This window comes from Lonchura striata, chromosome 5 (genome assembly GCF_046129695.1).
Source record: "Lonchura striata isolate bLonStr1 chromosome 5, bLonStr1.mat, whole genome shotgun sequence".
Lineage (NCBI taxonomy): Eukaryota > Metazoa > Chordata > Aves > Passeriformes > Estrildidae > Lonchura > Lonchura striata.
Window position 1 is genome coordinate 49,023,647 of NC_134607.1, and position 23,652 is coordinate 49,047,298.

At 36.3% G+C, this 23,652-nt stretch overlaps 1 protein-coding gene across 2 annotated transcripts in view; it reads right to left on the minus strand.

Annotated features, from left to right (window-relative positions):
* LIN7A (lin-7 cell polarity scaffold A) overlaps positions 1-23,652 on the minus strand; it is a 46,133-nt gene that overhangs the window by 12,126 nt on the left and 10,355 nt on the right. For both annotated transcript variants that reach the window (XM_077783542.1, XM_021528057.3), the window contains exon 2: positions 16,273-16,391. In XM_077783542.1, coding sequence (XP_077639668.1) covers positions 16,273-16,391 — 119 coding nt within the window. The remainder of the gene's footprint in view (positions 1-16,272; positions 16,392-23,652) is intronic.

Below are 23,652 nucleotides of genomic sequence, written 5' to 3' on the forward strand. Positions count from 1 at the left end.
ATTCACACAATCTCATAGACAAGTGTCTGCTAAACTTGAGCAGGCTTAGGTTAACAGAGAACATCGATCTGTGTTCCTTGTGAAAATTTCCAAACTTAACTTTACATCTCCTAACACAACTCTCTTCCATTCTCTAGCAAGTAGTTTCCTAAAACCACCTAAATTCTATGTTTTCAAAAATTTGTGTTTCCAGGCAACTGACTTGAATGCAAATGATCTGAACTGACCTGAGTGGTGTCTCAGTCTCCAACAATGACTTTGGTCTCTGAACTTTCTTACGAACTAAGACTTAGGAAACTGATGTTAAAAAAATATGTAAGCTGCTCAGCATACAGAAGTAGAAAAATGCTGCTCAGCTGAAGAATGGAAGTGAAAATAGCTCTGGAGAAAGGTCACAGTACTACCTTCTATCAGCCATAACTAGGAATGTGAAAAGGGTTGACAGTCTGGTAGGTCAGGTCAGACATGGTCAGTGACTAAGATTATCCTTTAAAAATAAATTGTACATACACATAAACTACATAAAATCAACACTGCTAATATATGTAACTTTCTGTCATTTTTTCCTCTGGTATACACTTTTGGTCCATTTTCCCTGGTCCTTATCTCTCCATTTTAAACATCTCCAGTAAATAGAAAGGAAAAAGCTTTGTCTTACATTGCCTTTGCTCTCTAGATTTGCCACACTCTCAGAGCAAAAATAACAACCAAAGCCTTGATACTAGCCAGAATTTTGAAAGCAAACTTAATATTTATATATAACATATAGAAAGTTTTTTGGAAGACAAAGGGGAATGCAAACAAACCAAACCTTTTCTTTAACTTTCTAATAAAACCAAAAAACTTAAAAAGAAAGTTGCTATATGCTACTGATCTACTGTGGGTATTTTCTTGACCTAATTCATCAGAAATTTTGTTGTCTCATATGCACCATGTCTCAGGCTGCACTTCTAATCAGAGAGAATCTTTGCTGGTAAAGTATGATAGTTTTTACAGCAATCTTCTTAGGTTCCTTGAGGAGTGCAGATTCAAATGTACTTTCAAAAATAAATTTATCTTTCACTCATTTGCGGATGCTTTAGCAGAAGAGCCAAAACTTTCCCTTTTGGTAATGTAAATGTTACTTTGGCAGAGACCTACAAACAATGCCTTGTCCCATTGATAGTCCTCATCCCCCTGTCCCAATGACTTGTCATGCAGTACCATAATGATGCATCTCTCCCCACTGAGCCTGTTAATATGAAACTTAACACACTGACAAGCATATACTGCAAACATCTTAACAGAATTAAGATTTGTGGCTCATTTCTGACTTCAGTGGACAGACATACTGTTAATCAAGCACTATTAAATAGCAAAATGTTTGGGGATGACTTATACCTTTCTTCTTGGGTTATCATATATAAGGAAAAGGCACAAAACAAAAGCAGATAACAAATACTATATGTTTCAGAGATCTAAAGTATGACAAACACTTCCACAATACAGCAAAAGATTCTTTGTCTTGACTATTGTCAGCACAGAACTGAATTAAAAAAAAACCTGGGCCAATGAAGAAAACAGAGACAAGGGGATCATGCTGAAAATCTTCCTGCTTTCTCCAATTGAAATGAAATCTTGCTTCCATTGGGAACATTGACACTGACTGCAGCAGAAACCTGGATTTTGCCCTTATTTGTAAACATTTGGGAAAAGAAAGCTCTTTTATGATCTCTAAAGGATTTCTGGTTTCTTATGTTTTAGTACTGGATGATAGCATCATACAAATGGGTTGAGCCTACATATTCAGTTTTATACTGCACAGATTAGTTCAGTGTTTATTGTATTATGCTGTAGGACTTATTATTACATAAGAAGAATTACTACATTATATAAGAATAATAATTGTGCATAATTGCAATAATTGTGAATCATTGCATACTTTTTTCTTCAAAACCCATAGTCTACTGAACCACTAATAATTGTGTATTTTCTTCAGATCCCCCTTTATCTTGTCATCACATGACAGCAGATTTTACATATCGGTTTTGCCTGCACAGCTTTAAATTCAGTGGCTTACTAAAATGTCTAAAGGCATATATTTAAATACTGAACTATTATGACATTAAATTGCTTTGAAAACAGGTCACAGTATTTCATACAGAGGAATAGTTACTAAAAAGTCCTTTAAAATATTAATGACTAAGGTCAATAATCACAAAGGTGAGCTGATAATGATACATTAATTTCATTGTTTGTAGGTTTGAAGTCATATAATTTCCTGTTGACTGCATCCTACCAGTATCTAGCTGGTAGACTTTTTAATATTCAGTATCCTGGTAACTAATTTGTATAGTGGTGAAAGAACAGACTCATGAGTGTGTGATAAAATTAGTAAGATAAAAAATAACCCAGCAGCTTAAAAACTTCTGGAAAAATATGATCAATAGTGTCATGTAATCCTTGGGTCATCTGTAAATTCTCAATGCTAACAGATTTAAAATGCTGTTCTGCAAATAGTTATTAGTGACTGTGGTATCCATACCACAGTTCTACAGAAAAAGAGTCCTGCATGTCAGATCTCACTGTCTTTAAGCAACAGATGCAACCAGTCTTGAATATTTGCTTGAGGCATTTATGCTTTGCATAAATCTAATTATCCTATTTGACTGTTAAATAATCTTTAATGTAATTTGAGATTAAGAATGACAAAACGTAAACACCCACATAACTTTCTTATTATTGAGTCAGTTTGACAACCAAACACAGATTAATCAGACCTGTTCCACCAAGCCCCTTAAACTCTTTGTAGGGTTCAGATCTAATCAGGATTCATTTTTGCAATGCACTGAAGTCCATAAACAAACATTGTTTGTTTTCCTGTAGCCACACTAAGCCCTTTATCTATGCTGTTCTCAGCACCACCTTAGTCATCATTTTAGCACAACAAATCCATTCTGCTCCCTCTTCTATGTACACAGAACACATAAACTGAAAATCTCTTTGTTCTCAGACTGAGTAAGGTGGCATTTAAATCCTCCTGGTATGAAATATAGCTTCTTGTTGAATCCACTGTACATGACAAGTAATTGAAATGGATTTTAAAAAATCTTTTCTTTCAATTCCTACTATTATCTGTACATCTGATTATATTTTTAGCCTATAGCAGTTCTCTGGAATCCAACAATGTCATCCTTAAGGTGACTGTATAAGATCCACTGTAGCTTTCTTTACTTAAACAAATTATCAGTCAGTATAGAAAAAGACAAAGGCACAGATTTTAATTTAAAGCATTTAAAAATCTCCCCTGTAGGATATTTACTGAAGAAGTATTTTAAAACAGTGACCTTTGTTGACTCTGATAGATGAATAATTTTGAAAGATATCATTGTTTAGTATGATTGAGCTGAAGGAAGAAAATTGACATATAACAGAATCAGAGAATGGAAGTGAGTCTAGAGGTCCTCTCATTCAACTGCCTTGCTCAAGCAGGGCCACCTAGAGCCAGTTGCCCAGTACAGTAACTAGATGATTACTATGTTACTAACTTGAAAAAGAGCATATCTATTTTTGTATGTAGAACTATATGTCTTTCGAGTGTCTGTAAGACTGCACAGGTGTTTAGTAATATTATTTACTGACAGACTCCACACACAGCCTGATGGTCTAATGCCTAGGGAAAAGAGCTTCCACACTTAATTAGTAAGAGATATTAAATTACAGGTGAAATGTCAATGTTTCAAGACACAAACCTGCAGCTGGAAGGTAAATGGTAATGTTTCAGATCATTTCTCCCCCCCAGTGATTTCTACCAAAACTGTGAGTGTCTGTGCACTGAATGTTCATTGGGTAAAGGCGTGCTGCAGGCAGGGGTTTGTTCGCACAGATCTCATTTGTGCTGTGGAGCAAGACATACTTGGTTTTATTTTCTCTTTCCTGTGGAGCACAGAATACAACGCTCCCACCAAGCAATACTCCTGAAAGCATGAGTACAGACAGGCTTTTCAGACTTTTTTCAGCTTCTGCAGGTAGTCTCCTCAGACATAACCTGAAGTTATTCTCCCACACTACACAAAGATTGCAAAAAGAGTGCAGGAGGTAAATTACAGCTAGAAAATTTGAACTTGGAAGTGAATCCTCCTTGTACTGTGTCAGCTCTCGCAGGCACACAGAAATGCACATTTTATTACCTCTCCCAGCAGGAGCTGTAGGGAGCTGTAGTGAGTCAGATGCAGCAGGTATTATTGTTATGATGATGGGACTCACCCCCACGCATTCAGCTGGGAGGCAAAGCAGCTGGTTTAAGATTACTGGAGAGCAGGAAGGGGAACAGCCTTACAGATACTTCAGGAGCTTACCAAAAATTACTACACACAGACTCATAACAAAGTAGCAAGTTATTTAGGGCTTGGCTGTTCAAACCAACACAAAGACATAGAAGGTCCAAGAAAAACAGCGCACTTCACAGCCTGTTCTGTAAAGGTGTACTCTGTTTAAAACCTGAATGACGAAGCATCTTTTCTGATTAATTCTTTAAGATAGAATTTAATTAAACAATTCTATTCCATTAACTTCTGTGAGAGGTATTTAGTGATTGATCCCTTGATGAAATATGTAATTCTAAGTACAACTGTACCTACAATAATGATGCTCAACTTTAGGACAAGCTCATCTGAACACCAGAAGGGCAGAGGTATGAGGCAGAAGTTATTTTACAGCAATGAATAGGTGCTCAGAAACCTCCCATAAACAGAGTACATTGCAATTCAGACCTGTGACATAGCAAACCCAGATACACTTTTCTGAAATTTTTAAGTGGGGAAGTAACCTTTTTTGAAAATGTTAGGGGTTTCTTAGCATGAGATCATACATGTAAATAGTAATAATCAACTGTGTTTCCACAGTGCCTGCAGTATGATAATAATAAAAAGACATAAAATGCTTCCTTCAAGAAGTCACAGCCTAAGTAAGTGATTTAGGTGAATCATAGGAAGCAGGTAAAAGAGTGAAATGAAAAAAAAACCTGCAAAAAGACGGATAAATGACGTTTAAAATATATACTGGCATCATCTGGGTTTAGTTCCTTTGCCATATTTTTTGTTGCTTCAAGTGTAGAAAAGAATTGTATATCTATTTTTAGAAGAAGACCTACAAAGAAGGGAAGACAAGAGCCTGACAGACAGTACAGAGGGGAGAGTTAGCATGAGAATAACCAGAGCACGGAGGACATAATTGGTTTCACTGCACTTCTGTAGTCATGTCAATGGAACAGTATACGTGTGCATCCTTGCAGAACTGATGCTAAGCCATAAAAGAGAGATTGTTATTTACTTACACCTCAGTACTATGCATCTGCCAGCTGAATCCCTGTCTTCCTAATTGCCTTCATATGTTGGAGTGGATGATAAATATTTTTCCCTTCTAAGATGTCAAGCAAAAAGTATCTTAATCAGTCTTTTACCATAGTGAGAAGGGTAGAAGATGCTTTATTCAGTGCAGTTGCTGGCTTTCCTCTGCCCTCCTCTCCAAATCTGGAACTGACTCTCAGGACTTCAGTGTCCTTCTGCTCTGAGATCCATATTTCATTTCACTTGATGCATGAACCAGTCCTTGGGGCAGGCCAGGAGAATGCCCAATCTTGTGACTGGGAGAAGTTACAGAGCAAAGGTACACTGAAGAGCTGCAGACCTCTCCATGGTGGTGCCTTTGAATCCCTTGTTTCTGAGAGCAAATGCCACCTGCAGCACAAATTGGTTGTGTCTCTCCCACTCTACGTTGTTTTAATAATTCTTGACTCTCACATTTTGTGTGGCATTTTTCTGTACCCATAACCTCTTGCCTATATTTTCCATTCTTAATCCAACACATGTCTGTGGAAAAGAATGCATTGGTTTGTATGCCTAGACAGACTCCCCTTGAGCTGTGCTTCAGCACGCAATTCTGATCAGGCTTGACCACATCAGTGAGCAAGGCTTAAATGCTACAAATGTTAGAAGAGACTCTGGTAACCTCTTGTACAACATAAAACATGTAATCTTACCTGATGATATTTTACACCAATCGCCATTTTTGCTTGAACTACAGACTTTTCAGAACTCAAGAGTTTTCAAAATCTCTGCTTCTTATGGTAAGTTTTCTGAAATTTCAATCAATATTTGCCTTTCTACAAAATTACTTACAAACAAATCTAATTATCCATCTAAGATAACACCTGAACAGATGATGACATAAAAAAAAGAAAACATGTCAAACACATCTGAAATTGTGTTATCAGAAAGAAGGTAGGCAGCTGCCCCAACCACATTTCCTCTTTCATAATTCCTCTTTCTTAATTCCTCTTTTGTAATGACTTTTTACATCTCAAATCTTACTCAAGCTCAAAACCAATCCAATGGAGCACTTCCATTCAGCCATAAACTTGTGGTACCTCAATGAAAGTGGAAAATATCTAGCAATAGTGGGTTAAGTTTCTCTTGAATATCAGACGGAATTTCTCATTTTGTGCTTGTGTTCTGCTTTTTAAAAATCATCTTGTGATAAGCATGCTTGGGAAAGCACATTTACATCTTTAAGAGCATGTTTTCTCCAGAACTATATATATATATATATCTATATATATATATATAAATACAGAGCTATAGCCTCTTGCTAAGATACTGTCATACACCATAGTCTAAAACAGTAGTTCCATTCAGTAGTTGAAAGAAGGCTAATTTTCTCTCCTATCAATCTAGTTGACTCAAAAAATATTAACATTTTTTATTTGATAGTTAAATTAAAAAAATTGGGGAAGAGACTATCCTGAATGACTAAAAAGAAAGAGAATTTGGTAACTGTCTAAATAGCAGTGCTTGTGAGGGACAGACTCCCACAAAACCACTGGTTGAGGGAGAACACTGTGGATGCAATGTATACACACCACAACTTCAAGTTTGCAATAAACTTAGATTCTTCTTAAACAATATTGTTTGAGCAAATTAATCACAAAACCCCATTTTGTGATAGGACTACGACAAGTGTTTGAGTAATCCCAACAGAAGCAGAATTAGGCAATCTTACACCCAGGCTCACAGTGTATATTCTGTACAGAATTTTCAGTCTGCCCCTGAGTGCAAGCTGACGAAAGTTCCCTCATCAATGTCAACAGGATAAGTCAATAGGTACCTGTGAGTACAGAGAGGTTGAAATAGCTGAAAAGTTCATTTGAGAGGAAGGCACGTGATATGTTATTGTTCCTACTGGAAGCACTGACATGTCTGTATTATGTAAGTTGTTGCTTGCAGCTACTGAATTTTGACAACTAAATTTGAAAAAGCTGCTTTGTGACAACTAGTCTGTATTAATGAGCTATTTATATCAGACAGAATGTGGTCATTCAAGGTTGCTGGCATTCTGAATATTTTTACATGATAAGCTCTCATTAGCCTTTCAGCAGTTACATGTTTGCATAGGAAAAACCACTGGTGTCTGTTTTCAAAACCAAACTTTGCATCATTTTCACAATTGTTGCAGCAATCCCTTTCCACGAAGTAACACAGCACGGATGTTACCACAAGATGCCATAGGGATGCTAACCCATTAAAAAGCACAAACCAGTAAATGAAATTCAGGCTTGTTTAACAAGTTGAGGAAATGAGACAGTTTTAATTTCAGACCATGTCAAAGAAATATTATGAATTTTTGCTTTAGCATTTTCATTGAGGATATTTTAAATCAATGTTTCCTTCTTTAGGGGATGGGGGTTATAGAGGAAGCTAGGTCAGTTCTACCAAAGTGAAAAAACTGATCTGAATACTGATGCATTATTAAGCTGCCCTTAGGCAGTAGGAAAAAAACCACATGGGCCTGAGATATTGTTAAAAATAAATTAAGTATAATCACTACAAAGGTATAATATTTTAATTTGCGGTAAAATACTTAATGAAGGCTCAAGTTAAAGGGGAATTTTTTCTTTTTTTGTGTGGAAAATGGTGGTGTGCATTCTGCTCTGATAGTATCTGTGATGGTGTCAGAAAGCTGAACCAATTTTTGGTCCCTGAGCTCCTGCCATATGATGCTGTGTCTATCCAAGAAACAACCCAACAGGGGTTACAGGCTGTGGCCAGAATCTCATTCATCCCTTATGTGTGAGCAGAAGTATGTAGCAGATGTACCCAAAAATGCACACTGCACATATTGGGTGAGTCAATTGAAACACTCCTGGTGCTGCTGTTAGGATACACAAGACCTGTGTGCCCCCTCTTCCCTCCAATGTCAGTTCTGTCTGGAGTCATCACTGACACACTGAAGTCAGTAGGAAGATGCTTAATACCCTTTTAAGAATAAGGAAAAATAGACTTTTATTTGCAAGTATAAATTACTTATATGAGGAACAAGAAAAATATAATTGGATCATTTAGTTTATTTCCTATCTTTTGCACACTGTTCTATATTCTGCTCTAAGTCAATGGGAACTATGATCTGGCATCTTTAAGATAGTGTTACAGGTGTTGCAGAAACTGTATCCTTTGCAATCAATAGACCTTAGCAAAATACAGTCCTAAAAGTCTCTTCTGCTGTTTCTGCTGCAATATACTGGGATAAAAAGAAATACCAACATGTGTGATTAGTTAATTCCCATAAGACCACTTGGTACTAGCAGCCTATAATTTACCACTCTCTTAGACCTTGCTGCCAGTTACTTTTGAGTTAAAAAGTACACCAGGCATTAATAAACACTAATACCCTTCACTTCATCAGTAAGTCTGCATATGCTGTTGAGGCTGACATATGCAACAGCCATATTCCAAAATTTAACAGATTTGTCAAAACCTTGCCAAAATGAGCACCTGGATGAAACATGACATCATCATGCAGGCTCATCTCAAATGTTCCCATCAAGCTGAGAAGGCAGGGGGAAGGAAGGAAACTACTGATGCTTCTTGTTTTAAAGGACAACAAAAATAGATAAAATAGAGTTTTAAAACAGTTTTGCAGTTTATTTTCTTTAAAAAATGGAGATTGAGCAGCATTTCTCAGGAGTCTCATCAGTGACATTAGTTAAGAGGCAGCAGAAGGATACTGAGGCTCCACCAAGACAAAAAAAAAGGTGCACTGGCTCCCAACAATCTGTCATTAATATTACTCGGTAGTTGACCTTGCTGATGATTCCTCTCAAGAGGAAGAAGCAGGCTTGAGATAATAGCAGCAGAAGCTATTCTGTTTATTTTGAAGAGTTTTATGTAACCAAATAGGATACTGCAACAATAAACTAAAATGATAATGTGAGCAGGCAAAAAAGATGCTGAGATGCACCACACATATTCCACTGGAGTCACCTTCTGTAGCACACACAGCTGCAGCTGTGTGCCAAAATGAGAACATCACCTGAGCATCACTCAGTTTTGGTAAATATGATACAGCCACCCAGACGAACTGTATGAGACATGTGATTGTTTTGAGTTTTGCAGGACTCTTGAAGCACTAAAGTATTTATTTATCTGTTGTAAAAAGCACAGTTACATATGCAGAGTGTAAGTATAATTAGATTTATAGCCACCAGCCAACTCTAAAAAATAATCTTTAATCAAAAACAGTGGGAGAAACCATCCATTAAAGACCCATGATACAGTCGGTTCCCAGATTCTAGAGTACTCTATCTGTGAGATCTATGTATTTTGCTCTAGGCAGATAAAAAAAACAGGTGACAACAGCAGCTGTTTTAAATCTCCTGCAGTGAAGTCACGAAAGTGGTAGCAACTTAGTAATTGCACAGGGACTAAATAATGCCTTCTCTCAGATAATGCCTGGGCAGCTTGGTAAATTCATATAATTGCCATTAATGAAGGCCATCTGCTGAGTTACAAGGTAATAATTTCCAAAAGTTCTAATTCATGCCATCCAGGGCTTGTGAGCAGCAGAGAAATGCCTTATTGTTTTTCAAAATTGGAATAATTTCTGATTACATGCACCTTAAAAAACAGCATGTATTTTAACACAGTAGGGTAATTAAAATGAAAAAAGTTCTGTGTTTACTGCTAACTTATGCTTTTCTGCTAAACTTCCTTAATGCCTAATTCAGCATAGTGGCAAGACAAAGAGCAGACAGCTCATCATTAGAAATCAGATTTTTTTATTATCTAATAAACATACATTAGAAATCCTTCTTTCAATGCATCATTATGAGTACAGTACCTGCAACCAGGAGGCAGAAGACAAAATTCTGTAAAACATGAATACATTACTACTGTGCCACACCATCATATTTGAGTCAAGCTAAGTAATGCCCTTTCCTCTCAGTGAATGAAGTACTCATTTAGTGGAAACTTACATCATTATTTTATGTGGCTTTTCATCGCTAGGACAGTGGAAATGAAAAAGGGATGGAAAGGTACAGTAGAAAATTCTTGCAAATGCTACACAGCCCCAGAATTCAGGTAAACTGAACTGGTTTGACTGACATTGTAATCTACTTCAATGTCTGAAAAAAAAGATAAAATAACAAAACTTTACAATTAACATCCAGGAATACAAATTTTATTGAAAATTTACAAATAAATCAATGCATAAACATGTAAAAATCTGAATTAAATTGATAAATTTACACAATTCCATATTTGCTACTGCATAAATCCTACTACTAAACTGCAGTGATTCTGAATAAACTATCAGGCACACTAGAACAAGTTATAACAAGGTATCAGATTAGCCTAAGGAGAACTCTGCTTCCTAGCCAGTCTAACGAGGCATCATGCTAATACAACCATACTAGTATTGTGACCTGAGGTAGAACACTGAGCTGATAAATCTCTGTCACTTTACTCCTATGTGTTGTCCTATTTCCCTTTTGTTTACTAATTGCCTTATTAGTAAATCTGGCATATCAATTCTGCTCAATCTGACCAACAGTTTGGTTTGCATGGGCAAATGTACAGCAGGGGATCTTTAGACGTCAGGCTTCCTACTGAGCTTTAATCACAGTTCTGTGCTGTGAATTATAGCAGTAAGTCTTCTCAATATATTTTTTTTTTCCAAGCTTGCATCTTATAATTTAAAAACTTCAAACGCTGGGCTTGCCCTGTGGAGATGACAGACTGAGCAGAATTGTATTTCTCCTCCTGTAAAAAATATGCAGCTTCCAGCAAAAATAAAGCATTAAGACAGGGCAGAATTTGAACTTGGGGGCTTACCTTGGTGCCATCTGAGAGAATTTGGCCTGCTGCACATCCATTTTTATAAGAACTCATGAGACAGAAAACAATGACATTCTGCTTTCAGAGACTAGATCTGGGATGTGGAGTGACAGCATTATATTGCAAACTGAACAAACAAATTTTAAGATTATTGAAACACAATGAAAACAGGTATTTAAACGACTCCTACATTAAAATCTTAAATTAATAATTGAATAAAAAATAAATTAGGATTTTTGCCTGAGTCCAGCTAATACCCAGATTGTTACATTCAGTATAGCCCTGTAAAAATGGAGTACACCACCACACTAGGACATCTGAAGTGAATGAACATCTAAAGGTTCCAGCCAGCCTTCTGTTCTCACACATGGCACCACAATATAGTGATAAGAACAGTACCACCAGATTCAGTTGTCACCACCCAGCAGACTTTTTCTGGTCCCTTAATATTTGCAAAGCCATACATCAGGGTTAATAATGGAAAGTGTTGGTGGGCAGCTTGAGGAAATGACCAGATAAAAAACATTGTACATCAGCAACTAGGATTCTGGGTGTTCAGATCGCTAAGGCATGGAAATGAAACTAGTAATTGAAGGAAATAATTCCAAAATACTGACTAAGCTTATTAAACTATCCTACCTAATGTATAATGAAACTGTGATGTCAATACTATACAACATAAGCAAGTGTATCTCTAAAGTAACTAGAGAGGATCAGGACCTCATGAAAAACATGGGGCAGTGCTCTGCCATTGCCATTTTTATGTCTGTAAGCCAACAGGAGTCTTTAAATGTCCAGGATGCTCTGTTTATATTTTATAGCAAACTTGAAAAGGTTTTAAACTACTGAGGTAGGAACGGAACTATTTTCAAAGACAACATGCTTTCCCAATGACTAATTTCATACAAGATGGACAAGATTAGAGTACTTTGTGTTGATTGCTCCTCCTTTGTCAGTGACTGAATCCTACAGAATTGCTTTTCTGTGATGATGCAACATTCTGGTGGGAGTCATAACAATATAAAATAATGTGTCTGGTTACCACACTACATTTTTATCTGATTTATTTTGGCATTGATTCACCATAGGTATTTCCTAATCAGACCTTCTTTCAAACAATATCCACACAGAAAAACTTTTGATTTAACCTTGAAATGGAAAATTGAATAGCAAAGGAAAACTGGGAGAAAAACAAAATACACCTGAATATTACATATTCAACACACAGAAATCAGGGAATCAACCTGAAAGAAAACTTTCCTCACCAGGAGATGCAAGTGTTTATTAAACTGTATTGTTATTCTTCTGGTACTTGACCACCAATTATCAAACGTTAGCAGCAAATGAAATTCACATAAGCTGCTAAGGCATATCACATTTTCTTGTTGATGGTCCACAGTGTTTTGCTCAGCTTTTTACTCTATCATCTGTGCCCACTGGTCTTAAGGATTTCTTGCCAGACCAGAAATTCACCTTATCTTACAGTTTTTACAACTTCCTTTTGCTGCCAATTAAAGTAACTTTATCAAATAGGTTGTCTAGTTTCATGTTGAATATGAATTTAACTTCTCAGTAGCTCAATTATGCATTCACTTTCACAGCCCTTCATTTAGTCCAGTAACCCCTTGGAAATCAGATTACTATAACATAACAACCGCTTTAAATAAACAGCAAAAACATTTAGAAGGGTAAAGGACTTAATGGTATAATGGAAAAGATTTGTGCAAGTTTTATCAGATGACAAAGCTATAGAGGCCTAATTAATCTTCATGTAGCTAGGGAGCTTTCAAAATAACTAATTTTAAAACAAAATTAATTTTTTTTCAAACCGACTTTCAGTTTCATCAGATTTTGGTTAACTTGTTTTCTGGTCTAGGAGTATTCAGGTGAAAAAGAAATACTGAGGCCATTATACACTTCAATTATTTCCATTATTTTCAGAGCATATCCATATTCCTGCCTAGTGCCAGACAGAATATTTCAGTTGGTGGCACTTATATTTAGCTAAGTGAGAACCATTAATCACCATTTCCTAACATAGCATCCTTGAAAAATGCTAAAATACTTCTATTTAAATTTCATTAATTCAGTCACTTAAAAAAAAAATTCTATGGAATATAAAAGTAGGGATTTGAAATTTGATTTACTAAATAGATTCCCATAAATACAATTAATTACAGCCATTAGATAGATTCCTACACATTCAACTGGAATGTATGCCATCTAATATTATATCTCATACTTTTAAAGGCTAGTGAGTCATGAAAGTAACCTCCTGCTTCTGTAGTTAAAAGAATTCCTACTTGTAGAACAGACAAGACACATTTAGTTAGTACAGGGCATATTGCATTTCATCTTTGATCCTTTCACCTACACTCAGCCCAATGCTGAGTTTCTCTGGGACTTATTTTAACAAGCAATCTCACTGGACAGTTAAGTTTACATAATTTCTTTGACTGGAAAATGGAAATTTTTATTTCACAAAGTTCCTCCATTGTGGTGCTTATAGAACTACAAAAGTCAGCCTTAACCTCTTTTACTAGATTTTCTGATGAAAGAAAATAAGGCTTAGATCATGCATTATAGAATGAACACAGCACACTGAATATCTTAATATCTGCATATATATAAAAAGCAGGCTCTTTCAGAATTTGCATACTAACACAAAGCCTATCTCTTCATCCCATTTTGATTACTCCTACCTACAGCTCACACCCGGTCTGCTTCACTCCCACTTTTCTCATTATTTCCAACTGGCTGCCGTGCATTCTCTTGTAATGCCAACAATTTTTCTCCTCTAGTCTGAGTAGGTGCTAATAAAGAAAATTAAAATCTAGTCACCATACTCTCACATCTTGCACTAAGGTAAGGAAAGATGAACAGCAGGAGAGAGCATTTGTAGAGAAATTTCTGTGTAGCCTTAGCTATCTCAAACTCAAGCACGCAGAAAAATCTGCGCCGTTCAATAAATTCCAGTGTACATGAAGGACATAGAAGAAGGGCATCCCTGATTAATGACATGACACAGCTCTGATACCTTCCCAATCCCTCTTGTAGTGTTTGGAGACAGCTAACAATGTAATATGACCAAAATATTCTATGCTTTTTTTTTTTTTTTTTTAATACAGAAGCAATTCTTTTCTAAGTTTTCCAACAGCTCTTCAACTAGTAGAAAAAAAGAGCATTACAGTCTAAGTATCTGCCAAGGACTTAATGTAGCTGAAAAGAGCAGCCACATGTAGAACAACCCTAAGTACTCACAAGGTACATATGTCAATCCTCCCACTCTCCCTCAATGAAAAGATTTATTATTGGGTGGGTCTTTTCTATTTGAATTTTTTGTTCTAAAAGAAGATTTACACACATTTCAGAGAATGGTACAAATTTTTTGTGTGTAGAAATTTTGTTCTCTGGTAGTGATATGTTAGAAAGATACGCTATATATAAACTTAATAAGAAATACATTTTTTAGTTTATGAAGTTGGCAGAACTGTTTATTAATCATCATCTCTCAATTCTTGTGTAACAACTAACTCCAGTCACAGGTTGTCTTTACACAATACTCTGTGAAGACCTTTTGTGCCACTGAGATGATTTTGTTAAGATCTACTTTCAGTTCATTGAATTGAGAAAGCATTTTTCTAAGCCAACTTCCTTGTTCTTAAATTTTGTTTTTGCTTCTGCTAAAATTGTTTTCTTGAGACTAATAAAAATTTGTTAAGATTTCATTGACAGTGCTGCAAAGACTCAAAGCTGCCTTTAACAATTGGAGTACCAGGCCCAGCTATCGGAAGAAAACCCCAATCAATCCCACAGCTTTTCTATGTTCTGTGGTTACTTAAAGAAGCATTTAGTTTGCTTAAATGAAAGGACTAGTTAAAATATCAGCTTTTGAGGGTACACAGTGCCATTATTTATTGTCAGTGAACACTATTTATTATTTATTGTCAGGGAACACTGCTCCCTTTAAAAAGTCTTGAAAACTGCAATTTAATTAGGCGGGAGCCTCTCTCTGATTCTCACACTGAAGAATATATTTCATAAAACAAAGAGTATATTCCATTTTGCTTATTAAACTAATATTTTTGCTTATTAAACTAATGTCAGTTCATCTCTTTTTTTCCTTTCAGCCGCTCAGCAGTCCACTCAATCAATCTGCTCCTGTTGCCTAGTTATCAGGAGCTCAGTTTTTGCTACCATTGAGGGAACATTAGATTCCCCATTGATTTCAGCAATGGAGGATTAGTTCCAGGCAGTACACAGACAAACTAAAACAGAAGTTTTTAAAGGTTTTCTGCTAAAAAGATGTTGCCTTCATTAGGGCATTTAGAGCTGCTTCTGTTCAGCAGGCTAAGAGTCTCCTTGGTTTAGTAGGTAAAATATCTGACATAAAGTTGTATTAAACCATGTTTTCTTTCTAATAAACTCAAACAGAAGTGTTTGTAGTTTAACTGCTTTAAAGATACTGCTTGTGTGCATGTAGAACTGTGGTGCATCTTCTCTAGCTTGACTAGAAGAAAACAATTACTATTTATCTACTGTTGGGCAGAGCTTAGGAAGGCCCTGAGCACAGCTGATAGTGGAATGATCACAGCTCTTAGCAGTATGGCAAGGATTTCTGACATGAGGAGCAAAGCCCACTGACATGAGGACCCAACCACTGACTTCCAAGGTAAGAGTCCTTAAGTCAGTTCAGTTAACTTCAGTCTTGCCCCTTTTGGCTGTCACTGCATTCTGATTTTATCAGCACCTCCCTATCACATACCTGAGCTCAAAGGAGAGGCATTCAAGTTTGCACTGACCAAAACTGGCAGGACCCCATATCCCAGCACAGTGCTGTACAGGTTACCACAGACCCTTAAACAATGTGAGCAGAACCCTAAAGTACTAATTAATCACTCTCCTCAGCAAGGCTGATTGCCTCAGCAATGCCTGATGTCTGACTGACACAACTGTTCTGTGTCTGCGTTTCAGTAACTTCTATGTTCTGCACAGTAGCAGGCAGCTACAGACAGATCTCACATCCATCATCTTTTATACAACGTAGCCGTGAAAGGCAAATACACTTTTCTCTACTGAGTAATGTTAGTCTGAGAAGTAACTATAAATCTCAAATTCATACCTCTCTGATAGCCGTACAAAACTCACTCTGCAACACCTTCTTTAGAGACTGTAGCTTGTGTACTGGTACTTCTCCAGATTCCTGCAATTTCTCCAGTAACTCGATTGCTCTTGCAACATCTGAGTAGGGAAAACAAAAGGCATACGGGTCAGTATAAACAGTGACTAATAAATTACTAAAAAGGGCACATGGACTGTCATTTTAAATTTAAAATCAGCTTTACCTACACATACTGTATGTCTTGGGTCATAACAGACTTTGCTAGGCAACAACACTGCTGTTGAGAGATCCAAATCCCAAAGTACAGATAAACCATGCACGTACATGTACAACAGACAGAGAGAGGTTCAATCTTAGCAGGAAACAATCTTTGGAACAAAGGTACAAGTTCAAAGTGGCTAATCTGTATCAGAACTAAAAGAGTTCTTATTTTCTCCACAAGAGAAAATGGCACAGGAAAAACATAGGGTTTGCTTTCAGAAAATATGAAAGAAGAATCTGAAGCTGTGTCTTTACGTAAGAGCCCTCAGGATGACAATGCACAAGAAAAAATATTTTATCTTTTCTTCTTATTAATCTTAATATCAACTAATAAAGTTTGCTAGAGGCAGTTGAAGTTTGCTCTGGAAGAATGGGAAGTCTACTAGAGAAGAGTAAATGTAATGTTCTTGTCTAGGTCTCCAAAGATCTACTACACAAAACCCATATGACCCATAGAAATACACGGAAAAATACATGGAACAGTATTTTTGGTGGCCTAACTTCTCCTTAAGCACCTGTGTATTGTCAAGGGAAAGATCAAAGTGTCTCTGAAGAGCAGACTGGAAGGCTTAAGCCATATTGAATGGTGAGTGGGATTCTGGTCTGGCTGAACAGTACCTGTACCCTCACTCAAATTTTTTCTCTTTAACATGAGTTCCTAATTTACAGCTATTACCAAAACACATAAAAAAAAATCCCAAATTAACCCATAAGTTGCCCAACAATCCTTTATGGCTGGGGACACAGAGGCATAAGAAATAGTGGCTGGTCTTATGGAGAGTAGTCACACTGTCTTACATTAGGAGTGAACTGAGCAAAACACATCCTGGTCAGTCTTGAGGATGACAGAGCTTAAGCAGAGGGGATTTTCTCCTCTGTCACTTCATGGCTGCCTTCCAGCTTTTCCTTTAAGTTTGCCAGTAGAGCTGAACATGGCAATGCTGCTATCTTGACTGTGTGGCCATTTTCACATCTTCTTGTGTCTTTTTCATAGCCACCAGAGCCTCTACTGGCCAGTTACGCCACTCTGTTAAATGTAGGTCTGTATCCCAGTGAAGAAATGAATGCATAGTATTAAATAACAAAACAGTATTTGAGGCATTTTAATTCTGTGTTTTAAGTGCAGAAAAAACCCCCTCACTTCTCCCTTCAACCACACAACTCCAGAATTACTACAATGTCTAGAAGCAACCTTATATAATTCTCCTTTCCAATGACAAAGATTGCACTGTTCTTGATTGGGAGATTATGCTAATTGAAACAGTTCTTACAATCCTTGTCTTGTAACTGAGCTATACTGACCAGATGTCTGATGCAACAAAGACATGAGAAATCTTCTGGAAATAGAAAAAATACATGACAGTGGACGAGCTGCAATAGGAATAAAAATCATAGTAATAAATTTGTGTTGATAAGAAAAATACTATTATCCACTGCATCAATTTATCTTTTCCACTGGAAAAGAATAGATGACATCTCAAAAAATTTACAATTTAATTAAAAGAGGCAGGCAACTAGTCAGCATGGTAGCTGCTGCCTTAGTAGATTAACAAACACCTAAACAATTCTCAAGCTTTTTTAGAGGCCTCTGCCAAAAGACAGTTCAAGTCATGAGAGGAAGCACAGCAGAAAGCACAGTGCTTCTTTCAGGAGGATGATCACTTAGTGCGCTATAGCTTGCATGGCAGAGCAGTCTTGGAGCTCATAAACTTTCAGATGAAAGGAACCTGACCCTGCATTCAATAGTTACACCTGAGCTTTTGCTCCAAGCAGTGCTTCAACTGCTACTGGGCATCCAGTCCATGCTACCAGACCACAGCTGTATCAAGCAAGATCCCTCCAAAACACTTACTGAAGTGATGATCAGAAAGCTAAAAGGAGATCTGATAATAAGGCCATGGAAATCAAGAAAAAAATTGGATTCTAGAGAGAAGAATATGACTGATAAGAGCTAATACATCAAATAAGGTGGTTTTAAGATTTAAGTAGCAGTAAATACACTTGTAGCAAGAATCATTTCAATAGAGTGCAAAAAAATTACAAAACATTCAGTACCATAGAATCACAGAATCATATAGGTTGGAAACTTAATATGAAAAGCTAATAAAATTTTTGATGTTCTCATAATAATAATGTTATTACAATGATTTTTTTAACAAAGCTATTGAATGATTTGCCTTGGAATTTTTCTTTATCTGCCACACAAGACTTGTAGCTAGTTAAATACTAGCTATTAAATACCCAGTTATTACTACTAGTTGGTGTAAACTGATACATAAGGACAGCACAAAACAATTGTATGATTTATTCTGAAGAAGCTTCAACAGCCTACCATAATAGAATAGATAAAGGCTCTGTAATTCATGTTGTACATGATAGCTATTGAAATAATCTAAGTCAGACTGGGGTCTTATCCAGTCCAGTTCAGGTAAGTTTTGAACTGTCTTAGCCTCTCACCAGCTATATCTGTAAAAGATAATACCAGAGATGGCAGATTGGTTGCTATTTTGCAGTTGTTTTGAAAAGTTATCACCACACCTGCAAGTTCTGGGAAACAGCCCACATTTCTACAGTCCTGAAATAAACTATATTATATGAGACATTTGTAATGATTGGAAGGAAACATAAAAAGCTTTAGCTAAATTAATCAATTTAAAAGAGTTAAGTACAGGTCTAAGCATTTCCATAGGGCATAGGTCAGACTCTAGAGGATAATTAATCACTTTTAAAGTGATGAGTATTACAATACAAATGATAAACTCATCTTCTGGTTGAATAGTCTATCATGGGTGTATACTATGTAGCCTCATAGGCAAAACTGGGCACTAAATTGTCATTTGCAAATACTAGAATACTTAACTTTCTGACCCAGAAGTGATTGGAAGTATATAAAAGCAGAATTGGAAGTAAATAAAAGCAGAATATCCCCAAAGCATTCTGATTTTTCACACTTCCAAATTCATCCAGCATACTAAAATACATGAATGCTGATGCCCAAGTTCCAGCTTTGATTTATTAGTCACCTATCCATTAACAATGAGCACTCTTCTTTCTCTTGTCACCAATAGGCTCATAGCTTGCTCAATTTGGCAATGACTTGTGGGATACTGCTCAGAGAAGAGAGAACAGTATATAAATTACAGAAGGAAAATGAATCATTTATTCAGGGCCAAAGTTGCTGGTTATCAACTGATGTTTAATCAGGAGCAAAATATAACACTTTGCACAAAACAGATTACTTTAAGCCAGCTAAAAACATAAAAATATGAGTGTATAAAATACGACCTTTTGAAATAGGCTGTAGTTCCTTCCATTAATAACTTTGAAGAGGAAACTTTAGGACAGGTTAAAAAGTGAAATTTAGCAGTGGACAAGAGCTTAAGTGATGCACAGGCTTCCTGATGGTTCTCTCAAGGTGAGCTCCAGCTAAAACAAGTGTTTGCTCCAAGAAGTGATATGACTGGCAATGAGTAACACTTTAAAGTTACATTAAATAAAGCATATAGCAGGTAATCTGCCCCTGTTGAAGTCAATTAGAGAGCACTGTCATATGTTTGACAAATACTGCTAGGATAATTTTCTTCTCAATCCATCTTTGACTAAAAAACTAACTAGTTTTGCTTGTAAATTCTATCACAAATGATTTGTTCTTAAATACCATTTTCTTACATAGTTGTGAAAAGGGCAAATGGATGAAAAGATTGTGTGTGTGTTTACATAGATATATGTTAAAAAAATATTGGAATTATGTTAAAACAAGTTAAGTTCTATTTAAATGAAATATCTTTACTTTTTATCTCTGTGTATTTCCTTAGTCCTCTCTTGAAGCAAAGATACTTATTTTTGAAAAGGATTGTTTTGTGTACTCTCACATTTTCCAAAATACGAACTCCATTACACTAAAATGAAATTTGTGCTGATGTGGTTATTGTCATTTCCCCCATTCATAGCTCACAAATTGGTAGGAACTGACTGATGATGCAAGTAGAATTATTCCTTTGTATTATATGATATATACATCTTAAAAGGAATATGCACTCACTTCCCCTCCCTTACTAAATCCAACTCTCAGCACACTTTAATTTTTTGTTTTCTCATACATATGCACAATTTCTCTCTCTCCCATTCTGGTTAACATTAATTCTTCTTTTTTCTTCTCATTATCATCATGTTTGCCTACAGCCTTTCAGGAAATAATACACTTTCAGTGTGGTGGGTCACGTTATCAGTGGAACAGAGAAGGCAGGGGCCTGTGGGTGGATGGAATGTATTTTATCAAGTGCAATCATCAGAAGAAAAGCATGACTCCCAGAAAAAAAAAAAATCTTCATTTCAAGCGTTCTTTCTGTATTTTCGTTTGAATGATGTTCCACTTGCACTGCTAGCAGGACACAAGCAGAAGATTGCTATACAAACCCTTGGAGAAACCACTAGAACATAGAAGTAGCAGGATACTGTACTGCAACACATTATACACTGTACAGATCATGTATACATATATATACAGCTGAGTGCAGTTGAGAAAAACCATCATCTGGCTCAGTTATCTCTTTGTTCTGTTATATATGGTTTTTACTTGCTGGCTTTTGTTCACTTGCACTGTAGACTGATCTCTTTTATTTGCTAAACATTTAAAAAGCAAATGCTTTTTCTAATACAGCTTTTACAACTTGAAAGCAAATTATGAACCCACAGAATGAATCCTGCATAGTGGGAACTTGGTGCTCTCTCATATTACCACTAAAATTCAGTAGACTAGGCTCAAAGCATTCTCTGAAAGTTGTCGAGGCTGAGGTTTTACTCCAGTAGATTTTGTGCAGGGTTTATATTTGTGCCAGTTTAGTCAGGTTGAAAATTATTGAAAAAATATAGCAAATTATTTTAGCATGCTAAATGTGTTTCATTTAATACCTAAGTGACTTATAGAAAAGAAGGTATGTACATGTCTTATACTGCAAAATTATCTACCAAGATAAGTGTCTATCTAACCTTCCTCTTTTGTGCTAGTCTATGAGACAATTGGTCTGCAATCTTTAAAATAAATATATTATCCTCTGACATAAGAGAATACTAGGTAATATTAGCTGCAATGCCATGTAATATCAGTTTGGGTCAAAACAGTAATCATACAGAAACACAGCATTTCTTTAGTCTGGTAAGTACTCTAGAATTAAGTTGCTGAGCTGTTCCCAAACCCAAAATATAGCGATATCTTGTACTATCAAAATATTAGAGACCACGTTTCTCATCTTCTTGAGGTCTTTCTATGCCTCATTCCTTTTAATTTTGGGGACTGTCACTGCCTTATTATGCTGGTTACTAGGAAAAGTAAATGTGCTGCATAAACACCAGTCTTTGATTTCTCAATGAGGTAAAACATCACTACAAACTGACAGCAAGGTACTTGGTAAGTCTCTAAAATATTCACTAGCTTCACCATAGCATTACAGAATAATAATCCTGGAAATCTGCAAGCTCTGTTCTGTTGTGCCTGAAGACCTTTAATCAGGCTGAAGGTGAAGAATTTGCATGACATAAAAGGTTCTTATAATTTTCATTCCTCTAATACTTGCATTCAGGTTCTGTTATTTCTTCAAGCTCATGAGAATACATTCCAGAATTCTTAATGTAATTCTGTCAACTTTTTATCATTATTCCACAGGCCTACACAGGATGCTTTATTATATTTAGCAATCTTCTGCAAACACTATCAAATGACAGCAGGTAATCAATGGCTGGGAAATCAAAATTCAGTGGTGATTAGCAAAGTTCATTCATAATTCAAAGCCAACAGCCCTAGTGCATTGTATCAAAGTATTTATGTGATTTCATGGTTAAAGCACAAGCTTTGGAAAAATTTCAGTGTCTATCTCTGCAAAATGTTCTGTATTACCAGAGTTCAGCTGTCTGGCACTGGTTTATACAACACAGCAAGTCTTACTCTTACAATACCAGACTGTCCAATATGCTTCATTCACCTCTTTGGTGCCTTGCTATCAGCACAGTGCTCTCCTAAATTCAGAGGTCCTTCCATTAACTTTATTTATTTAGTCTAATCTGGAGAGTTCAGAAATGTTGAGGGAAAGAGCTGCCTTTTTTCTCATTTAAATTGATATTTTTGTCTTGCTCCAAATTTCATGCTAATCAGTAAGCGTAAAGATGTACTTCACCATGGTAAATCACACTCGATGTACAGGGAGCAATGAGCTAAACTGTTAGAAAGCAGCAATATTATTTAACACTTCACAGTATGCACCTGTAAGATCTATTCAAATTAATAAGAATAAGCAAGATTAAGCAAGAATAGTACTACCAGTGCTTTTACACTTTGGTTTAGATGATATGGGTAGCAGTAACATGTTTAAGGCATTGTCACTTTACAGTCCTGCAGTTAAACATTACTATGAAATACATAAATAAAAATAACAAAGAACAACTGTAGAGAGCTCTTATGACTCATCTTCTGGTGAGAGTTTCAGTTGCTGCACTTTTGACGTAGACATGGACAGCCCAGTGACTCACCCTCAACTGTTGTTACAGTCAATGAGGAAGAAGAGACATTTTGAGGCTACCACTCATCTGTCCTACTTTACATGAAATGAATCATACTCTGGAGTGCCTTGTCCCTTTGTTGACTGTAAAGGAAGACTAGATTAACTCAGATGTAAATGCCTGCATCCTACATGTCAGACATCACTATGATGAAACCCACTCTTACTGTCCAGATATATAGAGAAAGACTCATGCAAATTTTCTCCCTGTGGTCTAGGAGACATCATACCTCAGAAGAGTTACATTTGACAAGAGAAGTGTCATTACAAGTCAGGCCAATGTAGTTTTTATTTAAAGCTTTTTAAAATGCCTTAACAGACTATTTTATGGATTTTTTTTCTTCTTAATGTATGAGAAAAAAACAGGAAGAGCTATAATTAATATATGTCTGTCTGTCTCTTTTGCCTGATGTGAGATGATTGCCCTAAAAAATATTAATGGTATATCCCCATGAGTTTCTACGTATATTCCTCCAATGCCTGGGGCATTGGTGCCTCACTACCATCATGTCACCATATCATCAATGTCATCATTTTCTCTGGATACTCATCAGACCTTGTTTTAGTC